The sequence below is a fragment of the Ursus americanus genome, chromosome 16 (genome assembly GCF_024610735.1).
Source record: "Ursus americanus isolate L20-20 chromosome 16, mUrsAme1.1.p, whole genome shotgun sequence".
Lineage (NCBI taxonomy): Eukaryota > Metazoa > Chordata > Mammalia > Carnivora > Ursidae > Ursus > Ursus americanus.
The window spans coordinates 1730504-1749836 of record NC_142142.1 but is presented as its reverse complement, the minus strand read 5'-3'; the positions used below and the strand labels follow the sequence as shown (position 1 = coordinate 1749836).

The 19333-nt window shown below is 53.1% G+C and overlaps 1 protein-coding gene across 6 annotated transcripts in view; it reads right to left on the bottom strand.

Moving 5' to 3' along the window:
- Positions 1 to 19333, bottom strand: part of DENND2B (DENN domain containing 2B) — a 165164-nt gene that overhangs the window by 16123 nt on the left and 129708 nt on the right. For all 6 annotated transcript variants that reach the window (XM_045803850.2, XM_045803856.2, XM_087868054.1 and 3 more), the window contains 9 exons: positions 17555 to 18799; positions 14006 to 14142; positions 6269 to 6420; positions 4552 to 4767; positions 3522 to 3618; positions 2869 to 2913; positions 1695 to 1879; positions 311 to 420; positions 24 to 93 (listed from right to left, as the gene is read on the bottom strand). In XM_045803850.2, coding sequence (XP_045659806.1) covers positions 24 to 93; positions 311 to 420; positions 1695 to 1879; positions 2869 to 2913; positions 3522 to 3618; positions 4552 to 4767; positions 6269 to 6420; positions 14006 to 14142; positions 17555 to 18799 — 2257 coding nt within the window. The remainder of the gene's footprint in view (positions 1 to 23; positions 94 to 310; positions 421 to 1694; positions 1880 to 2868; positions 2914 to 3521; positions 3619 to 4551; positions 4768 to 6268; positions 6421 to 14005; positions 14143 to 17554; positions 18800 to 19333) is intronic.

The following is a 19333-nucleotide window of genomic DNA, read 5'->3' as shown; positions in this document are numbered from 1 at the left end:
AAGGACTGAACGGCCCTACTCACCAGTAAGCGCCTGCAGTAGCCAAAGCGTCTGCTGCCGTCTTCCCCAGTCAGCATGAAAGAGAAAGTCTCACTGGAATGGGGAGGGGTCTGGCATCAGGGAAGGATCAGAGGACCCTGGAAACAGTACCCGAGAAGAGGGAATGCCCCCCCAGGGAGGAGGTGAAGGGCTAGGTTGCTGTAAAAGCAGAGGCTGGGCCTTGGGGGTGTCTCACGAAGTTGCCCCTGCTGTGGGAGTAATGGACGCTATGCCCCCTTCCTGCCTCCAGCCAGACCAGGCCAGGTCTCACCTGCTATACTCTGACACAGGAAGCCAGTCCTTGGCATCAGGGAAGCAAAACTGGGGAATGGCCTTGAGCCTCTCCTCTGCCTCCCGCATCTGTTTGGTGGGTCGGTCCAGCTGCAGGGAGAGGAATATGGGGAGAGATAGAAGAGAGAAGACATGGATCCTGGGGGGGGCGGGGTGCTGAGAAGCATCTCCTCCCCTGAGAGCTCTAGATGGCATCCTACCAACTGGCATGCTTCTCGGCAATCCCGTCCCCATTCCCGAGTCTTACAGAGAGGTCTGGGCGTGAGCTGAGTCATCATTTTTCATTCAGTATGTGCCAAATGAGTGCTTTCTATGTGGCACCTGGCCCTGTGTCACGCACTGGGGCTACTGAGTAAAACGAAGTGGGCAACGTTGTGGTCAGGAGAGAGAGACAATCGACAAGGAGATCTCCAAGGGTGTGACAAAGGAAACAAACAGGGTGCCATGACAGAGAGAACTGGGCAGCAGGAGGGATACTTTAGGTATCTGGAAAGATCTCCTGGAAGAGGTACTGTCTGGGCAGAGAATGAGGAATGAAAAAGAGCTGGCAGCCATGTGCAGAGCTGAAGAAAGAACATTCCAGGCAGAGGTAGAGAGCAAGGAGGCCAGGTTGGCTGGCTGGTGGTGGGAAGGGAAGGTGTGGAAAGAGGGAAGATAGGTGGGGGGTTGGGGAGTGACAACTAATGGGGTACGGAGTTTCCTTTTGGGGTGATAAAAACGTTCTAGGGGCACCTCAGTGGCTCAGTTGGTTAAGCGTCTGACTCTTGGTTTCAGCTCGGGTCATGATCTCGTGGTTGTGCGATGGAGCCCCGTATCAGGCTCCATGCTGGGCATGGAGTCTGCTTCATATTCTCTCCCTCTCCCTCTCCCTTCCCCTCTGCTCCTCCCCCCACTTGCTTGTGCTCTCGCTCTCTGTCTAAAATAAATAAATCTTTTTTAAAAAAGGTTCTAATATTGATTGTACAACTCTGAATATATCAAAAGTCACTGAATCGTATATTTAAATAGCTGAATTATACAGTATGTGAATTCGGTCTCAATAAAGTGGTTAAAAAAAGAGAAATAAAGTAGGAGAAGGAATTGGGGGGCCTTCCACAGGTCCCCTGCCATCCTTATAAGCAGTTTGGGTTTTATTCTAAGCATACTGGGAGGTGTTCTCTGGGCCCTCGTCCTCTGGGTAAGCACCGGCCCAAACCCACACCCCTGGAACGCTCTCTTCCCTGTTAGCTGGCAGGCACCATGCTCAGGGCTGCTGCAGCGAGGTGAGTGGCTGTGGCAAGAACAGGATCTCTCTTGCTCCAGAGATGGGCCAGGCAAACAGAAGGTGCTAGAGGAGGGGTGGGATGGGGGAGAGATGGCCTCACCTTGGGAAACTGGTAGGAGACTTCAGGGAGGTAGGTGTTTCGAGATGGCTTCTTCTTGAGGGACACCACCACAAAGTACTCAAAAAGCTCCCGCTCCTGCCACTCGAGCAGTTCCAGCTCCAGGGTCCGATAGCTGGGCGCGCGTTTCAGCATCGACTGGATGTGGACGAGGCGCTGCGTGTGGGCTGAGGCAGGTCGGATGTCACCGGACAGGCAGGCTGGATCCTCACAGACCCACATTAGCCCCCCTCCACCCCAGTCTCAGGCTCTGCCTCCATGGACCACTTCTAAGTGTAGAAGCCTGGTCTGACACCCTCTCACCGTGGGTTATGGGGTTGACGTGGCAGAAGCAAAGCGTCTACACCTGCACAAAGGCTCTGCCCTGCAGCAGGGAGCTGCTGCGCTGGGCCTTCTGGAGCTCCTGGAGGCTAGGCTGGGGCTGACAGGGCTGCCTAAGCCTGGCAAACCCAAGCATGTATCACTGGCACCCACCGACCCCTGCCTAGTCCCAATAGGAGAAGAAGATATGGGACCCTCTCAGAGTCCTTGGACTTGGACCCTCTGTCCCTGTCCCCAGCCCAAAGTCCATTAGCCCACTTGCCTGGGGGACCAGTGCAGGAGGGAAGGAGGGAGCTAGCTCCCACATACTTTCACCACCCAGCAAAGTCGAGGCAGGTTTCCCAGGAGAGAAAGAATGGAGATTTATCCAAGACTGCTGGAACAAGAAGTTCCCAAAACCTTTTCAGGGAGGTGTCAGTCCTCTCTATGGATATGGGGGGTAAGTGGCCTCAGGGCCTCCAGAGGGCCAGTTTCTCAGACCGGCACACTTCTTAGTTACTTACAAGAGGTACTTGTAATCTTCAAAACCCACCTCTGACCCTCCAGATTCACAGCACTTACCTGGCAAATCTAGCACCCAATTCTCGTGGACGATACCCTGGGGAAGTCCAGGTGAAGGGGGATGTCTGAGTTCAACCCTCACAGGGCTGCCTTGCGTGCAGTAGGAGGGGCCTTCCCTACAGCTCTTGGCTCTGTTGGCCACTATCCTGCCTGCCTGTTGCCTCTCCAAAGCAGGTCAGCTGGGGACTTTGGAACTATATGTGCAGAGGAAGGGGGGTGCCTCTACAGCCAGGGCTGGGAAGGGGTTCTGTGCTCTTGCGGAGCCACGCCTCACCTTTGAACCTGTCGTCGGAGTCGCTCTCGCTCTCACTATTCTCATCTGGAAAAGTAACAGCAGGAGTGCACGCTCACTGAGCCACTGCCCCACAGCCAACGTTTCCTGTGCCCCCTCCCAGCTCTTCTCGCAAGGGATGGATCATACTTTTTCTGGGCACCCCCTGGGCCCAGGGTCCCTCTGAGCTCAAACCACAGGTGCTAATCGCCGTACAAACCCCTATGCAACCAGTCCTGATCTGGGGGAAGCTGCTGAAGGCCTAAGCTAGAGGATGAGCCAGCAGAGAGGCCTACAGGCCTGGATCACAGGGCCTGCCTCCAGGACACCAAGATTCGAAATGGGAAACAGACCACAGTGCTCAGTAAGTCTGGCCTTTCTTTTTGCCAGAAGCAGATTCCCACACCCACCTCCCTCATCAGGGCCTCACAGCCCAAAGCCTGAACTAGCCCATCCCATGGGCTTTCCTTCCCTCTTTGGCCCTCCCCTTCTATGTGCCACTTCTTGGTAGGACTCTACCCTCCTAGCAGGCAGGAGGGTCCTGGATCCTGGGATTGGCCCACAGAAGGGTAAACTGAGGCTGGTCCGTGCCTCTCCCTGTTCCTACTGCCCAAGGGCTGCAGACACCTGAACCAGCTCAGACATCAAGGCCATACCTCTCAGTGATGCTGTCTCAACGCTGGACATAGACAGCTTTTTTAACCTCTTCTTTCCCCTCTTGGCATTGTAGATGGAGTTAATTCTTTGGACAAGCTGGGTGAGAAAAGCAGGGAAGGTGAGATAACCCTAACACAAGCTGCCCCTATTTCCAAGAAGGCGATTAGTAGCCCATTTATTCCCTCAAGGTGCAAGCTTTCTGCCCTCCCCGCACTGGGCCCAGTACTGGTCTCCCCACTGCACTGACCCCAAGTGCAGCCTGGCGGGTGGCTCTCATCTGCCTCGTCCCCTCAGTGGTCTCATGCCCCTACACAAGGATGTGAAACTTAGCTCCCCAGAGGAAGGAACTGTGATCAAACTACACAGGATGGGAGCTTCTGGGTCCCTAGAGTCACTGAACCAACGGAGACAAAGAGCTCCTCAGACGCAATAACAGGAACAAGGATTGGAGCCTTTCCCTCTAGGCTATAACCTGGGGCCACGACAGGAAGGAGCTAAATTCCCAATATACCCAAGCATTGTTTGCAGGCTAAAAATACCGTTTGGCTAAATCCTGCCGCTTTGGGCTGGGGATTTGGGTCTGACTGCCTGTGTGTGCAAATCACTGCTGAACTCTCAATTCTGAGAGTTAGAGAAAGGAAGACTGAGGTTTGAGTCCGAGGCCTTTCAAAGCCTAGAAATTGTTTACGTGTGCACAGAGATCTCCAAGTGCACACCCCACACTCACTAACGGGGAGTCTCCTAAAGGACTGGTTTCCAGTCACTCAACAGCATGGAGTGCTCCCTGGGGGAGAAGCTAGACTGTCCCTCCCCTAACATCTGTGCACCCACGAATCACTTAACGCATCTTTGGTAATAAGACTGGGAATTAACCAGATGAAAAAGAAAGGCCAGTGCAAGGGCCTAGAATTTATTCAAGGAGAACTGAGGAAGCACCCCCAGATTAGGGAAGGAAGGGGGGGGAGAGAGCTGCCCACCTGCCCCCCCACCTGCCCAGCCAGCCCCGGGCGGCTCCTCTGGGGAGGCTACCTTAGGAATGCGGCGGGCCCTGCGACTGGACAGCAGCTCGCTGGTGGTGCTGAGGCTGTCCTCGTTGAGGCTGGAGGGTGAAGACGGCAGGCTCAGCTGAGCCAGCAGCAGCATGTCGTCATGGCTGTGCCTCTTGGGCAATCGCGGCAGCCGGTGGCTCTTCCTCTCTGACCAGTTCCCACTGCGCAGGGACTGGCTGCTGGGTTTCAGGGAGAGCTGGCATGGGGCAGAGGATGTGGGAGAGGGGTTCAGCACAGATGCCTTCCTTGGCTGGCATCCCTGGCTCCCCCAAATCCCACCCTGGAATTTCCCTCTGCCTGGGTTTCCTCTCATAAGACCTCAGCTGCTAATCAGCAGGTCAGGGCTAGATGAGATACGTGCTTCCACAGAGGAAGCTGAACCACCCCTGCCAGAGAAAAGAAAACAGAGGCTAAGAAAACTGGGCTCTCTTCTGAGTGGAAAGAAAAGGACAAGCGAGACTTCTGGGGGCTCCTCCTGAGCTTTGGGACAAGGCTCAGATTTTGCTCATTATTCAGCCTGGCTGATGGAACTCCTCTCCCTCCCACAGCCCCCGACCGGGTCCTAAAAGGCTTCTTTAGCAGGGGCCATAATCCACATGGCAGCCCGGCCCTGCTCACCTCTTCCAGGCAGAACATAAGGGCTCTGGGCTCTCATTCCCAAAGCCCGGCAAGGCAGGCCTCACAGCCGGGTGGCTTCTTCACCACAGCTGCCCCTCCCCAGCCCCAATCTATTCCCTCGGTCGAAATCAGCACCTGCCACACAGGCACCTTACTCTCCGCAGATCCTGCTCTCTGCTAGAAGGGCAGCATCCCTGACAACTCGGCCCTCCTCCCACCTGCTGTCTGCATCTGGCATCGTCTCTCATCACTCTTCAGCCAGCCCTTCTTCCTCCCGTCCCCCAGCGTCCTCTTCCCACCCAATCAGGCTGGCCACAAAAATTCAGTGGAAGCCTGTTTGAATACAGCACATGAGAAAGGTGAACCCTTTATAAAAATGATTACATCATCCAAAGCCAGAAGAAATAATTTCTGTATTCTCCAGCCAATGTTATAAAATGTCCAGGACCTTCCATTTGCAAAGAGAATTAGAGTTGCCTGTGTAGGTCCGAGAAAGCGCCTCCCTTCTCCTGCCTCCCGTCCACCCTGGAGAAGGCCAGAATGAGCTCAAGTCTAATGGTCTCCTTTGACTCTTCACCTTTTTTCTCATTCTGCCTTCTATCAGTCCATTCCTTGAAGATTCAGTCTTATTCCCTCCAACACGAGTGGCTCCAGGTCTGGTAGACACCTGTCTAGCTCTCTAAATGTGGTTCTTGGGCCTATGCCTGCTTCCCAGATCATTTCTGCCAGAGCTGCCGAATACCAAGACTCCAACCAGGCCCCATTTTCCTGTTAGCCACAGAAGGGGAGCAGGAACAATGATAGGACAGAAGGCAGCCGGGGCTCATGCCTCCGTCTTGCAGCGCAGAGCTTGAGTAGTGAAGGGAAGCACGGAGGGCAGGGTGCCCCGGGAGCACATCTCACTTGCCCACAAGGATTTCAACATGGCAGAAGTCCCTGCGTGCAGAGCTCTTTCCTGAGGTCACCTCCTTTGCCAAGCACTAGTGAGGGAAAGAGTGTGAGTGGAAGTGGGCCCACTCCCTGGTAGGACAGGCCTCCACTGTGGCCCTTGTGCTGGCCCAAGTCGGGGCCGCCGTTACCTGAGCGGGTGGGTTGTTGTACTTCCTGTCCTGAGGACCCCACATCCTGTGCAAAGAGTCCAAGGAGTTTTCAGACAGTTGCTGGGATTTTCGTCCTGCTCTTCGGCTCTTTAAGTCCACATCCTCATATGGATTCTCCTTGGGCAGATCTCCTGCAGAGGGGGAGAAGTCAGAGACTGGGAGAAGGGAAGGAGGAAACACTCACAAATAAACAAGCAGAATTCCTGTGAACCAAAGAGAATGGCTTCGGCCTGGCCCTTCAGCCCATGAGTCATACAGCTGCCCGTCTGCAGTGGGGAGGCTACAAACAGATCCCGGCTCCAAGTCCAGAAGCACACCCCCCACCCCCAGTTCGCTCAGCCTCATCTGGCCTCTGCTTTATAAATTCAGAGATTGCACAAGACTGGCTCAGCTACCCCTGCCTGTGCCCAGCCAGAGGACAAAGCCAGCACCAGGCTTCATTCCTTGGCTCCAGTCCTCCTGCTGTGAAAGCCCCAGAGATGAGCAGTTCAAGGTAGGAAAGGCCTTCAGAGGTCACACGGCTGTGCCGCTACCCACGCTCCCTGAGAACCCACTCTGGGGACTCAGCACGGAGGAACACTACCAAACTGCAAGGAGCAGGGGCTGCCAGGCCTCCCTCTCACTTACTATACTGTGCACCGACTGTCTCAGGGCAGCTCTGCCATCTGGCCCACAGGTAACCCCACACCAGAACGGGGTGAGCCAAGTGGTGACAGCTCAGTCATTCTCTGCTCCACGAACCGCTCCCACTACAGGGCCACTCGGTTTCCTCCACCACTGGCCTCACTGGCCTCGCGAGAAGGGTCTTCACTCCTCTTTTGGAACAAGCCCTCCTGCTGTGACAAGGGGAGGTGTGAAAGGCCCGATAGCCATCTGCGCCAGAGGTGAGGGTGGGGAGTTTTGGCTTCTCAGGACTAATGGCTAACATTAATGACTAACGGCCTGGCGGCAGGCACCATACTGGCACGGCCAGCAAACTTCAGGGAGAGGAAAGCACAGTCCCTGCCCGTAAAAGCAACTCCTTCCCATAGCCCTCCTGCCTGCCCCTTTCCCCGCTACACAAACCTGGACTTTCCTATGCCTCAGGAACATCGTGCGCCAGGTCAGTCCTGGCGCAATCCTGCCGCAGATCTGTGGGCACTGTGAGTGAATGTGGCCCTCTGCTCCCCTTCCCTTGTCTTTCCATATCCCCCCTGCCACATCGACGCCCCTGTCTGGGACTGGGGACCTGGGCAACCTCTGCTGGGGGTGAGAGTTCTCTCATGAAGAGAACAGGGCTCACTCCTCTTCTCTCTGTTCAGCAGCAGGCTGGAGCCTGGTGACCGCTGAGCCCTGCAGATGCCCAGATGTGCCTCTCAGGGAGCAGGCAGAGGAAAGAGCTACAGGACTAGAAATAAGGCCACTGGGAGTGTAGGCTTTCCTAGGATGGGACACAGGAGAAAAACCAATCCCTATATGCTTACAGAATTCTCGATTGCCGAAGTCAAGATCCCCCCGCCCCAAACTGGGGCTATCTACTCATTACTACCATGGAAAACTATACTGAATTTAGGAAGTGCCTTCACAGAGGTAGGGCAGGGAGCAGGTGTGAAGGCAGGGTTTCTGTCACAGCTAATCAGGCAGCCAGGGAGCAACACCAATCTCTTGAAGGTCTGAGTCAAGAACGGGTCAACATAGGATCGAGGACTGGATGAAGTGATTCCGAGCACCGAGCAGAGTCCCCAGCAACTGAGCAGACGTCTTCCTGTAACACAGCCATGCTATAAGGATGACTGGTCTCCATTCCAGAGTCCTGACTAAGCAGAGCCGGCCCGGCAACCCTGCTCAAGAAGACAAGCATCAAAACTGGCATGCAGCCTACCCCACTCTGGGCTCTTAGGGAAGAGGCACGGGAGACTCAGTACTTCTCGGTCCCTCTCCAATATATAACCCGTATTGATGAGGTGGGGGGATCAAGGACTTAAGAATGCCAGGACACAATCTTCCTGATCTTGGGAAATAGGACCAGAGCATCACTGTTCAGATGGGGGCAGGAAGAACATTTATTCCAAGCTCATCAAATCCAAACTGCCTTGGGCTGTATGGATGACCAGCCAGAGTCCTTATCATCATCCCGGAACCAACAGGATGACCTTGTCTCAACTCCCTTAGATCAGAGTTTCTCCAAAGTACTGACATTTGGGGCTGGATGATTCTCGTGGTGGTGGACTCTCCTGTGCATTTGTAGGATGCTTAGCAGCAACCCTGGCCTGAATCCACTAGATGACAGTAGCATCCCCTCAGTTGTAAGAACCAAAAATGTCTCCAGATACTGTCAAATGTCCCCTGAGCAGATGGATAAATGCATGCATGCACGGATGGCAAAGGGCGGAGAGGGAGGGAGGGAAAGATGGAAGGAAGGAAGGAAGGAAGGAAGGAAGGAAGGAAGGAAGGAAGGAAGGAAGGAAGGAAGGGAGGGAGAAATTACCCCCTGCCTGTTAGGAACCACTGCCTTGGATAGATGTTTCTAAACTTTCTAATAGATTGAGTGCCATGACATGACTCCCAAGGCAAACTCTCCTTCCTCCCTCCTTCCTTCTCCTCCTTTCTTCCCCAAGAATCAGAGCTTTGAACACTGATACAAAATCCAGAGCTCCAAGAAACAGATGTAGGAGACTGAGGCCCAGGGAAGTAATTGATGCCCAACACTGAGGCACGTCAATGACAACCTGGGAGAAAACGGTTGGGAACAGCAGGGTCTCAGTACTGGTATTGCCTTTGGAAACAAAATTTCAGGAAAACCTCAAAAACCTGTTCCTCCTGCCTTCCCAGCCTTAACACCAGCCTCTTTCTTCTTCAGCAATGTTTAAAATCCTCTCTGATAGAACCAGGGCACTCATCACTGCTCCACGAAATGACTGCTGGCCCCAGCCCAGGCCCTGCCTCCCCAGCCTTCGCTGGGCCCTCACAGCCCTCATTCACCTGCTACTCTCTATGGCCTAGATTGTTCCCGGCCACCGTTTTGGAGCTGTCTCACAGACAGACTCCCAGTCATCCCTCCAGGGAGTAAGGATGCCCAGGGGCTGGGGAGAATATGCAGAGACCAAGCAGGCCCCGAGGAGAACCACACCTGAAACTGCTGAGAGAAAATTAATCCCAAAGCAATGGCTCAGAGTCGGGAGAGGAGGAAGGCTGGGGAATAGGGCTCAGAACTTCTCGGGGCAACAGGACTACAGCAAGGTCAGGCAAGCTGAGTGGAGAGACACGGTGAAGAGTTAGCAGGAGCATGGATGGGAGACAGGAAGCCTGGTAGACCACCAGACTGTCACCTGCATTCCCACCCACACGGATTCCTCGAGGGCGAGCCGCACTGTCTGCCCGAGGAGAGGGAGAAGAGGTGAGCCCTCTTCCCCAGAAGCCTGGTGCTGAGCAGCCCCATCTCATCAAGCCCAGCTGGGGAAGCCAGAGGTCTCAACCCTTCCCAGCTTTGCTGATGAGATATGGAACAAGGGCATCGCCAAGAATGTTTGCTTTGCACTCTTTTAAAGGGGCTAGTCAGAGCCCAAACTTACCACACTCATCATCTTGAAGGAAGCAACCAGCCCCACCCAGCCCTGCCCCCACTTGTCCCCACAGGTCCTTTGGTCATTAACCACACACACCAAACAGCACTCACTCAACACACACACACAACTAGAAGAACCAGTTAGGGAAGAGGTGTGTAAGTGCACAGACACTGAGAAATTTCTCTCAACAGAATCCTAAGCTTCCTGACCATACCCTGGCTAGGGCCCTGGGTCTGAGGCTTCCCTGTCAAAACCTCTCCCAGTTCCAACCAGCTGTTTCTCCTGCTGCTCAGCCTCTTCCCCTCCTTCACGCAGTGGACAGAGGGCCAGGATAAAGCCACCTCCCCCCCAACACACAGCCCATCAGGTAGGGAGCTCTAAGGGGCCAGCTGTTACCCACCCTCCAGACCTGGACATCTTTCTCCAACTGCCCCGGCACCGTTCCTCCTGGGCTGCAGCCTCAATGCGCTTAGGGACCCTCTGTGCCTCACTCTTCTCCAGCCTGGGGACAACTGAGAGAAGAAGACAGAGAGAGCAGAAGCTCAAAAAGCTTTGCTGTCGGGCTGACTGGCCCTGTCCCCAGCTCTCATCCCGCTCAAGTTCCTGGAAACTCTCCCTCAGCCCCAACTAGCTGATGGGAGTGGGAATCTCTGCAGGAATGCAGTCCAGGCTCCCTGGTCAGGCGCCGAGGCCACTCCACATAACTCCCTAACAAGCTGCTTCCTTGGGTGCATTTTTAAGTGTCAGGCTCAGAATGCAAACGATTGTAAGGCTTTGTGGAATAGCAGCATCTTCCAGGGGCAGATGTCAACTTGGACAGGCGAGAATTAACAGCCTCAGGAAGCAGCAAGGCAGTAACTTTATTTTTGAACCCCTCTATTGCAAATTAGCAGGATAAACCTCAGCCTGTCTTGGAATATCCCACCCTAGGTCCCCAGGCGTCATGCCTGATGTGGGCAGGAGGCCAACAAATTCCCCGAGGCCCCTCGTTCAAGTCCACCGCTCACAGAGAAGACATGTTAGTTTCTGGGCCAACTGACCCTCAACCTCTAACAGACCAGAAACTCCAATCCAGTCAGCTGGTCCCCAAGACAGAGATTTAACACGGGTGCTCCCTGCCCCCCCCCCACAGCCCCATTATCACACACCCAAAACAAAGCTTTGTCTGTCCCTGTGTAAGCAAGGCTGGAGAAGAGTTGGTTAATCCAAACAGAACCAGAAATGACCTTAACCTCACAGAGCACAGGCTGGGCCAAGAACAGAAGAGAAGGCTCCTGGGAAGTCCAAGGCACCTGTCAACCCCAGGCAAAAGTGAAACTGACATTCAGAGTTCAGCAACGAGGGCCCCTGTGAAGCCTCTGGGGGGTCCAAATTCTTGGGCCTGTCTCCAGGGAAGGAGAAAGGGATAGATCAACCTGAATCTAAGAGAAAGAGATATTCTCTCTTATATTTCCCTCTAGCCTCCCTGGTCTAGAAATTCAGCCAGTGCCGTTGTGGGGGACACAAAGGAGGAAGCCGTGTCCAGGGCACTGAGCTAATTCCAGATGCTGAACACGACACAAGGCTGAAGCAAACCCCAGGTGCCTGGGTCACTCCCCTGCCCTCCTTAAAACACCCTCCCGACTCCTCCTCCCCTACTCTCTGCACAATGCTCCGAATCCAGAAGCTAGGTGAGCAGTGAAGAAACACGCCCCCACCGTGGCCTCATCCCATCCCAGCCCTTACCCCTAGCTCTAGCTCATCCGTTCAGGAAGCAGCCACGCCGCTCCGCTATTTCCTTCCCTCCTCGAGCAGCATCCCAAAGTGGCAGAAAGACCCCTCTGCTGAGTCCAAGACTGAGGCCCAGACGCCCTTGCTTCCCTGTCTCCTGTTCTCTCTAACCCGACCGAAGAAGGCCCAAAGAACAGCTCTGTTGCCCAGGACAGTGCCCCTCAAATTCTCATCTCCCCCCACCCCACCAGACATGGTCCCCAAACAAGCCCAAACACAGCCTGGATGGTGGAACTCTGGACAGGGAGAAATAGCTGAAGCATCTCTTTCTCTTATTTCCATCCAGTTGGTGCAAAAACATCCATCTCCCCACCCGAAATGCCTGGACAGCCCAGACAGGCTGCGAAGCCTTCTCAGAGAAGAGGAGCACGGCGTGGGCAGAGCCCGCCGTGCTGGGGGAGGAGGGGCTAAGAACCTCCTCTGCCCACGGCCGCAGCCGCACTGGGGGCTCCCGAGGGCCCCGGCAGAAAGAACACATTCCGATTTCTTCTCAGCTAGCGGACACAGGAATGTACCCTGCAGCAGCAGTGGGGAGGAAGACGGGGTTGTGCCTCTGATCCCCACAGCTCTTGACCTCAACTCTGGGGACCATGTGTACAAAGCTTTTTCCCAGTACAAAGCTTCAAGGGAAAAGGCCTCCCTCCCTAAACCCTTTTGCTATTCTAGGGATCCCACTCCCACAGTCTTCCGTCATGACCTGATTTTGGAAGGCTATATACTACGCACTCTGTTCCTGGGGAAGCAGCGCCCATGTGGATCCGAGCTGGCCCAGCAGGTTGTAAGGAGAAAGTAATGAAACTGATGGCTCAGATCAAATGAGGGAATAGATGACCTCTCTTCCGAAGATTCCCCAGTCTTAGGAGAATCTGGAGGGTTCTCCACCAGGGCCACTTCTCTCTCTGATGCGTTAACTAAGACTATGGTCTCCAACCTCAAGGGCTAACACAGAGATGAGACCGAGCCAGAGATGGGAGAGGAGGGTCAAGTGCACAAGCACACTGCTTCTCTCGAGTGGTCTACACTCACACATAGCACATTACTTGAACAAAACTGAAGCACCCACTGAAGAGAATGAGGCCAGAATTAAAATGAAAGCCCAAAATAAACCCACCCCAACCCAGTCTGTTGGTTTTTTGTTGACCCTGGAACACAGGTTTGCCAACACCAAGTCTTCCCAGTTGTTAAAGGACAATTCTCCATGGTACCTTACATTTCTGACTTTTGAGCAAGAACGAACCATCCAGAGACTACCATTTCAAAGATGTATAGCAAACAACCTCAGAAGACAGAGAGAGGTCTCCCCGGAGGGTAGAGGCAGATATGTTTCCTAACCAGAATAAAGATAAGGTCTCTTTGTGGGGCAAAGGTTGAGCACGTTTGCTAGCCACCCCCTGAAAAGACTGGGGTTCCTTAAGCTTCGAGTTCCTCAGCTTGCACACAGACCCGCTGTGTGTATAGCCTCTGCTTGGACCTCCTCTACACTCCTTCATGGGACCCGGGAGCAAGGGGAACCCACATGAACACGGAGTTCATGCCTCCTGCTGTGCCGTGAGCAATAAAGTCCTTTGTCTCCGATCCAAGAGTCTGGGGTCTTCTGTCAGCCTCTGCAAAACTGGGGAGGGCTAAACTTGTTTGCAAGCAGAGTAAAATCTCAGATGCTTTCTTTCTTTTTTTTTTTTTTTAAAGATTTTATTTATTTATTCGACAGAGAGAGACAGCCAGTGAGAGAGGGAACACAAGCAGGGGGAGTGGGAGAGGAAGAAGCAGGCTCATAGCGGAAGAGCCTGATGTGGGACTCGATCCCGTAACGCCGGGATCACGCCCTGAGCCGAAGGTAGACGATTAACCGCTGTGCCACCCAGGCGCCCCTCTCAGATGCTTTCTTGACATCACTTTAAGGGAAAGTAGGAGACAGATATTAAGGACGAGGCAATATGCTAGGTACTTTGATCAACATTTTATCTCACTGAATCCTAATACTTATCCCTTAAAGTATTATTACTATTATTATTATTAACATCATAACGTCATCATCATCCCTTTGTAAGAGAAGACAGAGGTCTCAGAAAAGTGATTTGCCTAAGGACATATAGCTAAGGAAGGACATATAACTAAGGAAGTCTTCTGAAAAAAAAAAAAAAAAAGGATGATGTGGTTTTCCCCTTTTTGTGGTCCCAGAAGCCCTTTGGGTTTCAGTTCACTCAAGGTCAGGCTTTAATTTCTCAGCTGCTCAGCCTTTGCTAAGCTACTTCCTCTGGTGCCCATTTTCTTGAGAAGTTCCAGAAGCTGGGCCAAGTCTGCCCACGGTGAATGCAGTGGAACCGGGGAATGGGCCTCCTGTTAACAGCCTGCTCTGCGGCACCCAGCGACGAGCCAGCCCACCAGCTCTGCCCCAGCTTACCCACAATATCTTCATAGGCATTCTCTTCTAAAGTGCTTTTGGATCCAAACTTGGGTTGGCTCTCAGTACCATTCTCAGTGGGAGAAGAGGGGTACAGGGACTGGAGACTGGATGCATCCTCAAACTCAAAGGATTTTCTGTGGATAACAAGAGCATGAGTCATTCCAGCAATACTAGATTCCAACTGCCTTGTTGGGGGAATGGCCATGGGCAACAGCAAAGACCAGAGGTCCTCCTCACCAATCAGCTACCAAGCAACACATCAAGATGGATCAAAACTTACCACTCAAATGAGGAGAAAACGGTTTGAGAGGCCCCAGACTGGGAGCCTGTAAATAACACCAGTAGCAACCCCCCAGCTCATCAGGGTGCTCTGTGTCAGATGCCGTCTCAAATGCCTTGCCTGTGAACTTCGTTCATCTGCATAACGCTGCTACGAGCTCTTGTGCCATGTTATGAATGAGGAGGCGGAGGCTCAGGGAGAGGAGGTGACAAGAGGTAGGACTCGCCCGGGCTGTCTGGCTCCAGGGTCTATGCTTTTGACCTGGGCCTCCAAGTCCTGGAGCATATCATCCTTGAGAAGTATCTGCCAGTACCACAAGAATGGAGTACCTGTCCTGCCTCTGGAGTCTCCATCACACCTGCATCCTAGCAAGGGTTCCCGATCCGAACAGGTGGTAAGGTCTCAACAGTGGATGGTGATGCCTAGGGCTGTCTGGGGGTCAGGCAAGCAGTTGGTGGTAGGTGGGTTGTTGGAAGAGGAGAGGCTGAGCCCTCCAAACAAATCATACTGCTTCTGAGGTGGAACAAGGAGGGCAATTTGTAGTCAGAAGCTACTTCCAAGACCCAGCTTTCCTTTAGCGAGTCACCTGCTCCTTTCCACATTGCAAACGGCCATCCCCTCTACTGCAGAATTTCAAAACCACGGCTTGTTAGCTTCTCAGACAGCCTGAGCCCACAGTACTCTGTCCTCCTCTCCTCCATTATCTAAGACTTGACCCCAGTTGCATCCTCTCTCTCTCCAAGGGAGGTCCCAGCAAACTCCTGGGGAAGGGGAGAAAGGAAAGGCACTGACTGAGGACCTCCTCCCACCCATCAACACCTCCCCTTCTTTTGGGTACCATGAGACATCTCAGCCTTTCTCTCTTGTTTAATGAAAAACTCTTGAGAGTCTTGGGGTGCAAGTCAAGGACTAAAGGTGTCCTAAAAGCCACATTCTGTTCTCAGCCTGCCTGGCTACTCTGGAGCACCTGACACAGCCGAACACTCTATCCTGGTACTTTCCTTCCTTCGCCTCTATGACATAGTCAACAGCCTCTTTGGCAATGACTTTTCAGGCTCTTGTGAGGAGGGGGTTCACCTTTTTTGCCTGCCTTTTAAATGCCAGGGTCTCTCAGAGTTCTGTCTTTAGGATTCTCTTTCTCACTCTGTACTTTCTGGGGGCCAAATACTATATCTGGGGGTCAGTACTATATCTAGGTGAACCCCTCTCAAGAGCCTGAAAAGTCACTTGGCTATATCTACCATTCCTACCATGATAGCTCCCAAATCTGTTTCTGACCCAGACTTCTCACCCACTTCAACATCCACTGGTTGAGCGCAGTGGTTCCCGAACACGGGCCCACAGAAACTGGTGGTCTGAGACCAACCTCTCACGGATATACACGGACAGTGGGGTCAGCATCTTTTGCAGGTAGTTCTCAAGTCAGCAAATAAGACACAAATCATGTTCAGCCAAATTACCCGTGAAAATCCCTCAGGAAGGCACCATGTTGAAGACCAATACACTATCTTGGGTTAAGACTAATATAGTCAGTTTCTCCATAGATTTTTTTAACAGACATCTTTTTCTTTGGTTGAATACCCAAAGAAATATTTGGCTTGCATTTTTTTTAAATAGAAAGATGTACTAAATAAAAGAATCATACGTGACAGCATAGAAACAAACTCGCCTGCTCCTCAAGGGAATATGCTCACTATGTTGAACAGGCAAATAAACAGTCGACTTTCCGAACGGCCTTTTCTCCCCCAAGAGCACAGTTTTTAAATCTGCGGAGTTACCTCTTACGTGAAGCGACCCTGCCACATATGGTATGTGTATCATGTATAAATGTATACATAATACTTCAGGCTGATGTACTCTCTCGCATCCCCCTTTTCCACCTAGCTAACTGCAAATTTTTTGCTCTTCTAAATTTAGCTCAGCAACTCCCTCTAGAAGGAGGCTTTGCTCACTCCCCAGCCTAATTTAGCTATTTCTTCCTTGGGGTCTCTATAGCACCCTGCACTGACAGGGATCACGGCACATAGAACAGCATCTAGGATTTATTTGTGCACCCGTCACATCAAGAATGGAAGAACGGAAGAATCATATCTTATTTGACCCTGTGTCCCCTTAACCAGTACAAGGTTTGGTGCATGGCAGGCTCTAGATGGGTGTTTACAGAAATGGACAAATAAGAACAAAGCAAACACTCTCGTAGGGCTGTTAAAGACTTAAGAGCCAGTAAGCAGGCTGGGGTGAGCCAAAACACAGGATTACCCTTAGCCAAGGGGTCTTCCGGCCCATGGATCTGAAACTTTCTGATGTCTTCCTCTCGTGGCTAAACAGTTACCTGTATGAGATGGGATATGTTGGATGCAGCCTGAAGTATGGGGTCCAATGGAAGAATCCAGAGAAGTGAAACAAACCTGAATGCCATCTGACATTGGTTTAGAAGAGAAAGGCGGTGAGGGAGAGGGAGATTAGGCCTTCCCAAGGAGGCAGGCTCCCAGCCTACCCCAATTCAGAAAATAAGACACCTGTCAACTTTTCAAACCCCAGCAGCTCCAACTCCCAGTCACTATTAGACAGCCCAGGTAGTCCAGGGTCAGGAATGCTGAGACTGACCAGGAAACCAGTGAGAATGTCAGGACAGGTCATTCTTGAACATGGCCAAGAAGCCAATAAAATGTTCTTCGACTCCTTTTTCCTTTTTCCATCAGTCTCCCCTTTTAGGATCCAAGGATCCCCTCTCCCTGTAGGCCCAGGGTCCCTAAATGGCCAGGAAGTCCTCAGGAAAGAGAAAATCACCTTAAATATGTCAATACTACCGTGTTAGGACAACAGCGGTATTCAGATGATGCTTCCCTCAAAGAAATAAGTTTCTAGTACTGGCATTTCAGGTGGTCATGAGGCTAAGATCCTACTATGAGTCCTCAAGGGACTGCCCATTTTATCTAAAAGGAAGGTGGCCCTACCCCTCCCACAGGGATGAAGGAAGTTCCAACAGGCCTCAAGACACAGTATAACTCTCCCCCAAAGGCCAAATCTAGCCCACACCTTCAGTAGGCAGCATTTGGAAGAACCATTTTCACCCTCCCACTCACATTTACGCATCCTTATCCCAGCAAGAGCAGAACTCATGTTACCACCTAACAATGACTCACTGCTTTGGGACCTAGGAATCACTACTGACTGCACCCACAATTACTGTCTGCTTTTGCATCTTCCTTTGAAAGGAAAGTCACTGTGCCTGGCTGTTAAGACACTGGAGGAGCATTCATTACCTGCTCTGGGACTTGCGGTGACCACGCACGTCCTTCTTGGGTCTCCGGGTGACTGGTGGGGCTGGGGTGGAGGGCAGGGGGGGTGGAGCAGCAGGTGTGGGCGAAGGAGGTAGACCATTGCTTGGCTTACTCTTGGGGTTCTTGTCAGCCTCATACTCAAAGGTGCGCTTGGGTTTGGGGACAGGGTTCACAGCGGGATCAGGGGAGCTCTTTGATGGCAGCAGCTGAGAGCTCGGGCTATTTCCAGGGGTCCCTGGCTTAGTGGAGCCACTGCCATCCTTCTCTAGGGGTGGGCCTGCCTCCCCCCCAACTCCAGCCACTCCTCCTGCCCGGCTGCCAGTGCTCACACTCGTGCTCCCTGTTGGTTCCTCCAAGGTACCCAAGGTCCCAGTCTTCCTTCTCCCTCGGTCTACACTGTAGCAGCTGCTGGGGAGCTGGGGGAGTCCCCGGCCCGGCTGCTCCTTCAGGGCCTGTTCAATTTTCTGGATCCGACTCAGCACTGCTGAGCTCTCTCTCCTGCTGCCATGCCCCCTGAGGAAGGCGCTGGGCTCACTCCGGCCTGCCCGTCTCTCCGGCCGATAGAAAGGGTCCCGGACAGGGAGCGCCTCCCCCTCCTCCTCGGTCTCAGGGTAGGAGCACTCTGAGAAGGTCCTGCTCATCCTCCGGAGGCCCTTGAAATCGAAGGCTTTTTCTGAGCTGCAGGGGGATGGCGCCACACTGGGACAGCCCTCACTGAGCGCCCACTCACCCCCAGAGCCCTCCCGCTTCTCCCCGCACATGCTCATCCTGGGCGAAGCCTCTCGGCGCCCCTCCCATGCTGAAATCTTCTCCCGGATGCCCAGGCTGTGGGCACGGGTGCCGGTACGGTTCAGAAAGAGGCTCCGTGAGCCAGCTGTTGGCCCCAGGGATGGGGTGCTCTGGGCAAGGGGGAGGCAAGCAGCTACTCCCTCTACATCCTGGGCTGCCCCTTGGACGTTCTCCTTCTGGTCCTCTCTCTTGCACGCTGAAGGGCTTCTGTCCAAATAGCTGAAGTTGGTGGCCTTGAGGGGACAGATGGGTGGTGCAGTGTCCGGGGAGGGAGCTTGAGGATTTGGGGGTGAAAGATCACGGGGGTGCCAGTCCTTGAGGAGCAGCCGGGAGCTGGAGCGGCTTGGGTACCTGCAGGCTGACGTTTCACTATCACTGAGCGGGTAGATGGGACTCCTCGGTGGGGAGAGAAGTGGAGGTGGAGAGACTGACTGAGACCTAAAAGCAACAAAAACAAAAACAAAAAAAAGCAAAAGAAGAGAAAATGGCAATGAGTGGTCTGACAACCAGAGGCGTGGTGTTTCAGTTTTGGAGCGCTCAGTATCTCTTTCCTGCAGGACACCCAAGCTCGAAGTACTCTAGTCACGTAATACACCTTTCAAGGCTGTCTTCAAGGAAAGGAACAGCTGCGTATCCACAGCAGGCCAAACTCAATGGGTCTCTCTGCCCAGTTCAATCTCAGAAGCCTTGAGCACTGTCTGGAACAGAGGCCAGCTCTGTGTCAGGTGAGAGGATCCCAAGAAGCTGCATCTACCAACTAGAGGACAGTAAGGCCAGGCGTGTGCTGCAAAATGTTTAGCGATCGGCCCTCTGAAAGAGAAAGCACGGATCTGTAACATTTGCCAGTCTCTGTGGTATAAATGTTCCCACTGCGGCTGATTTCAAGCTACCAACATGGCCTTGCTGAATGCAGCACTGGGAAGGAATGCTGCTGATCGGTTCTCAGGAAAGCATTTCCTGCACGCTACTTCC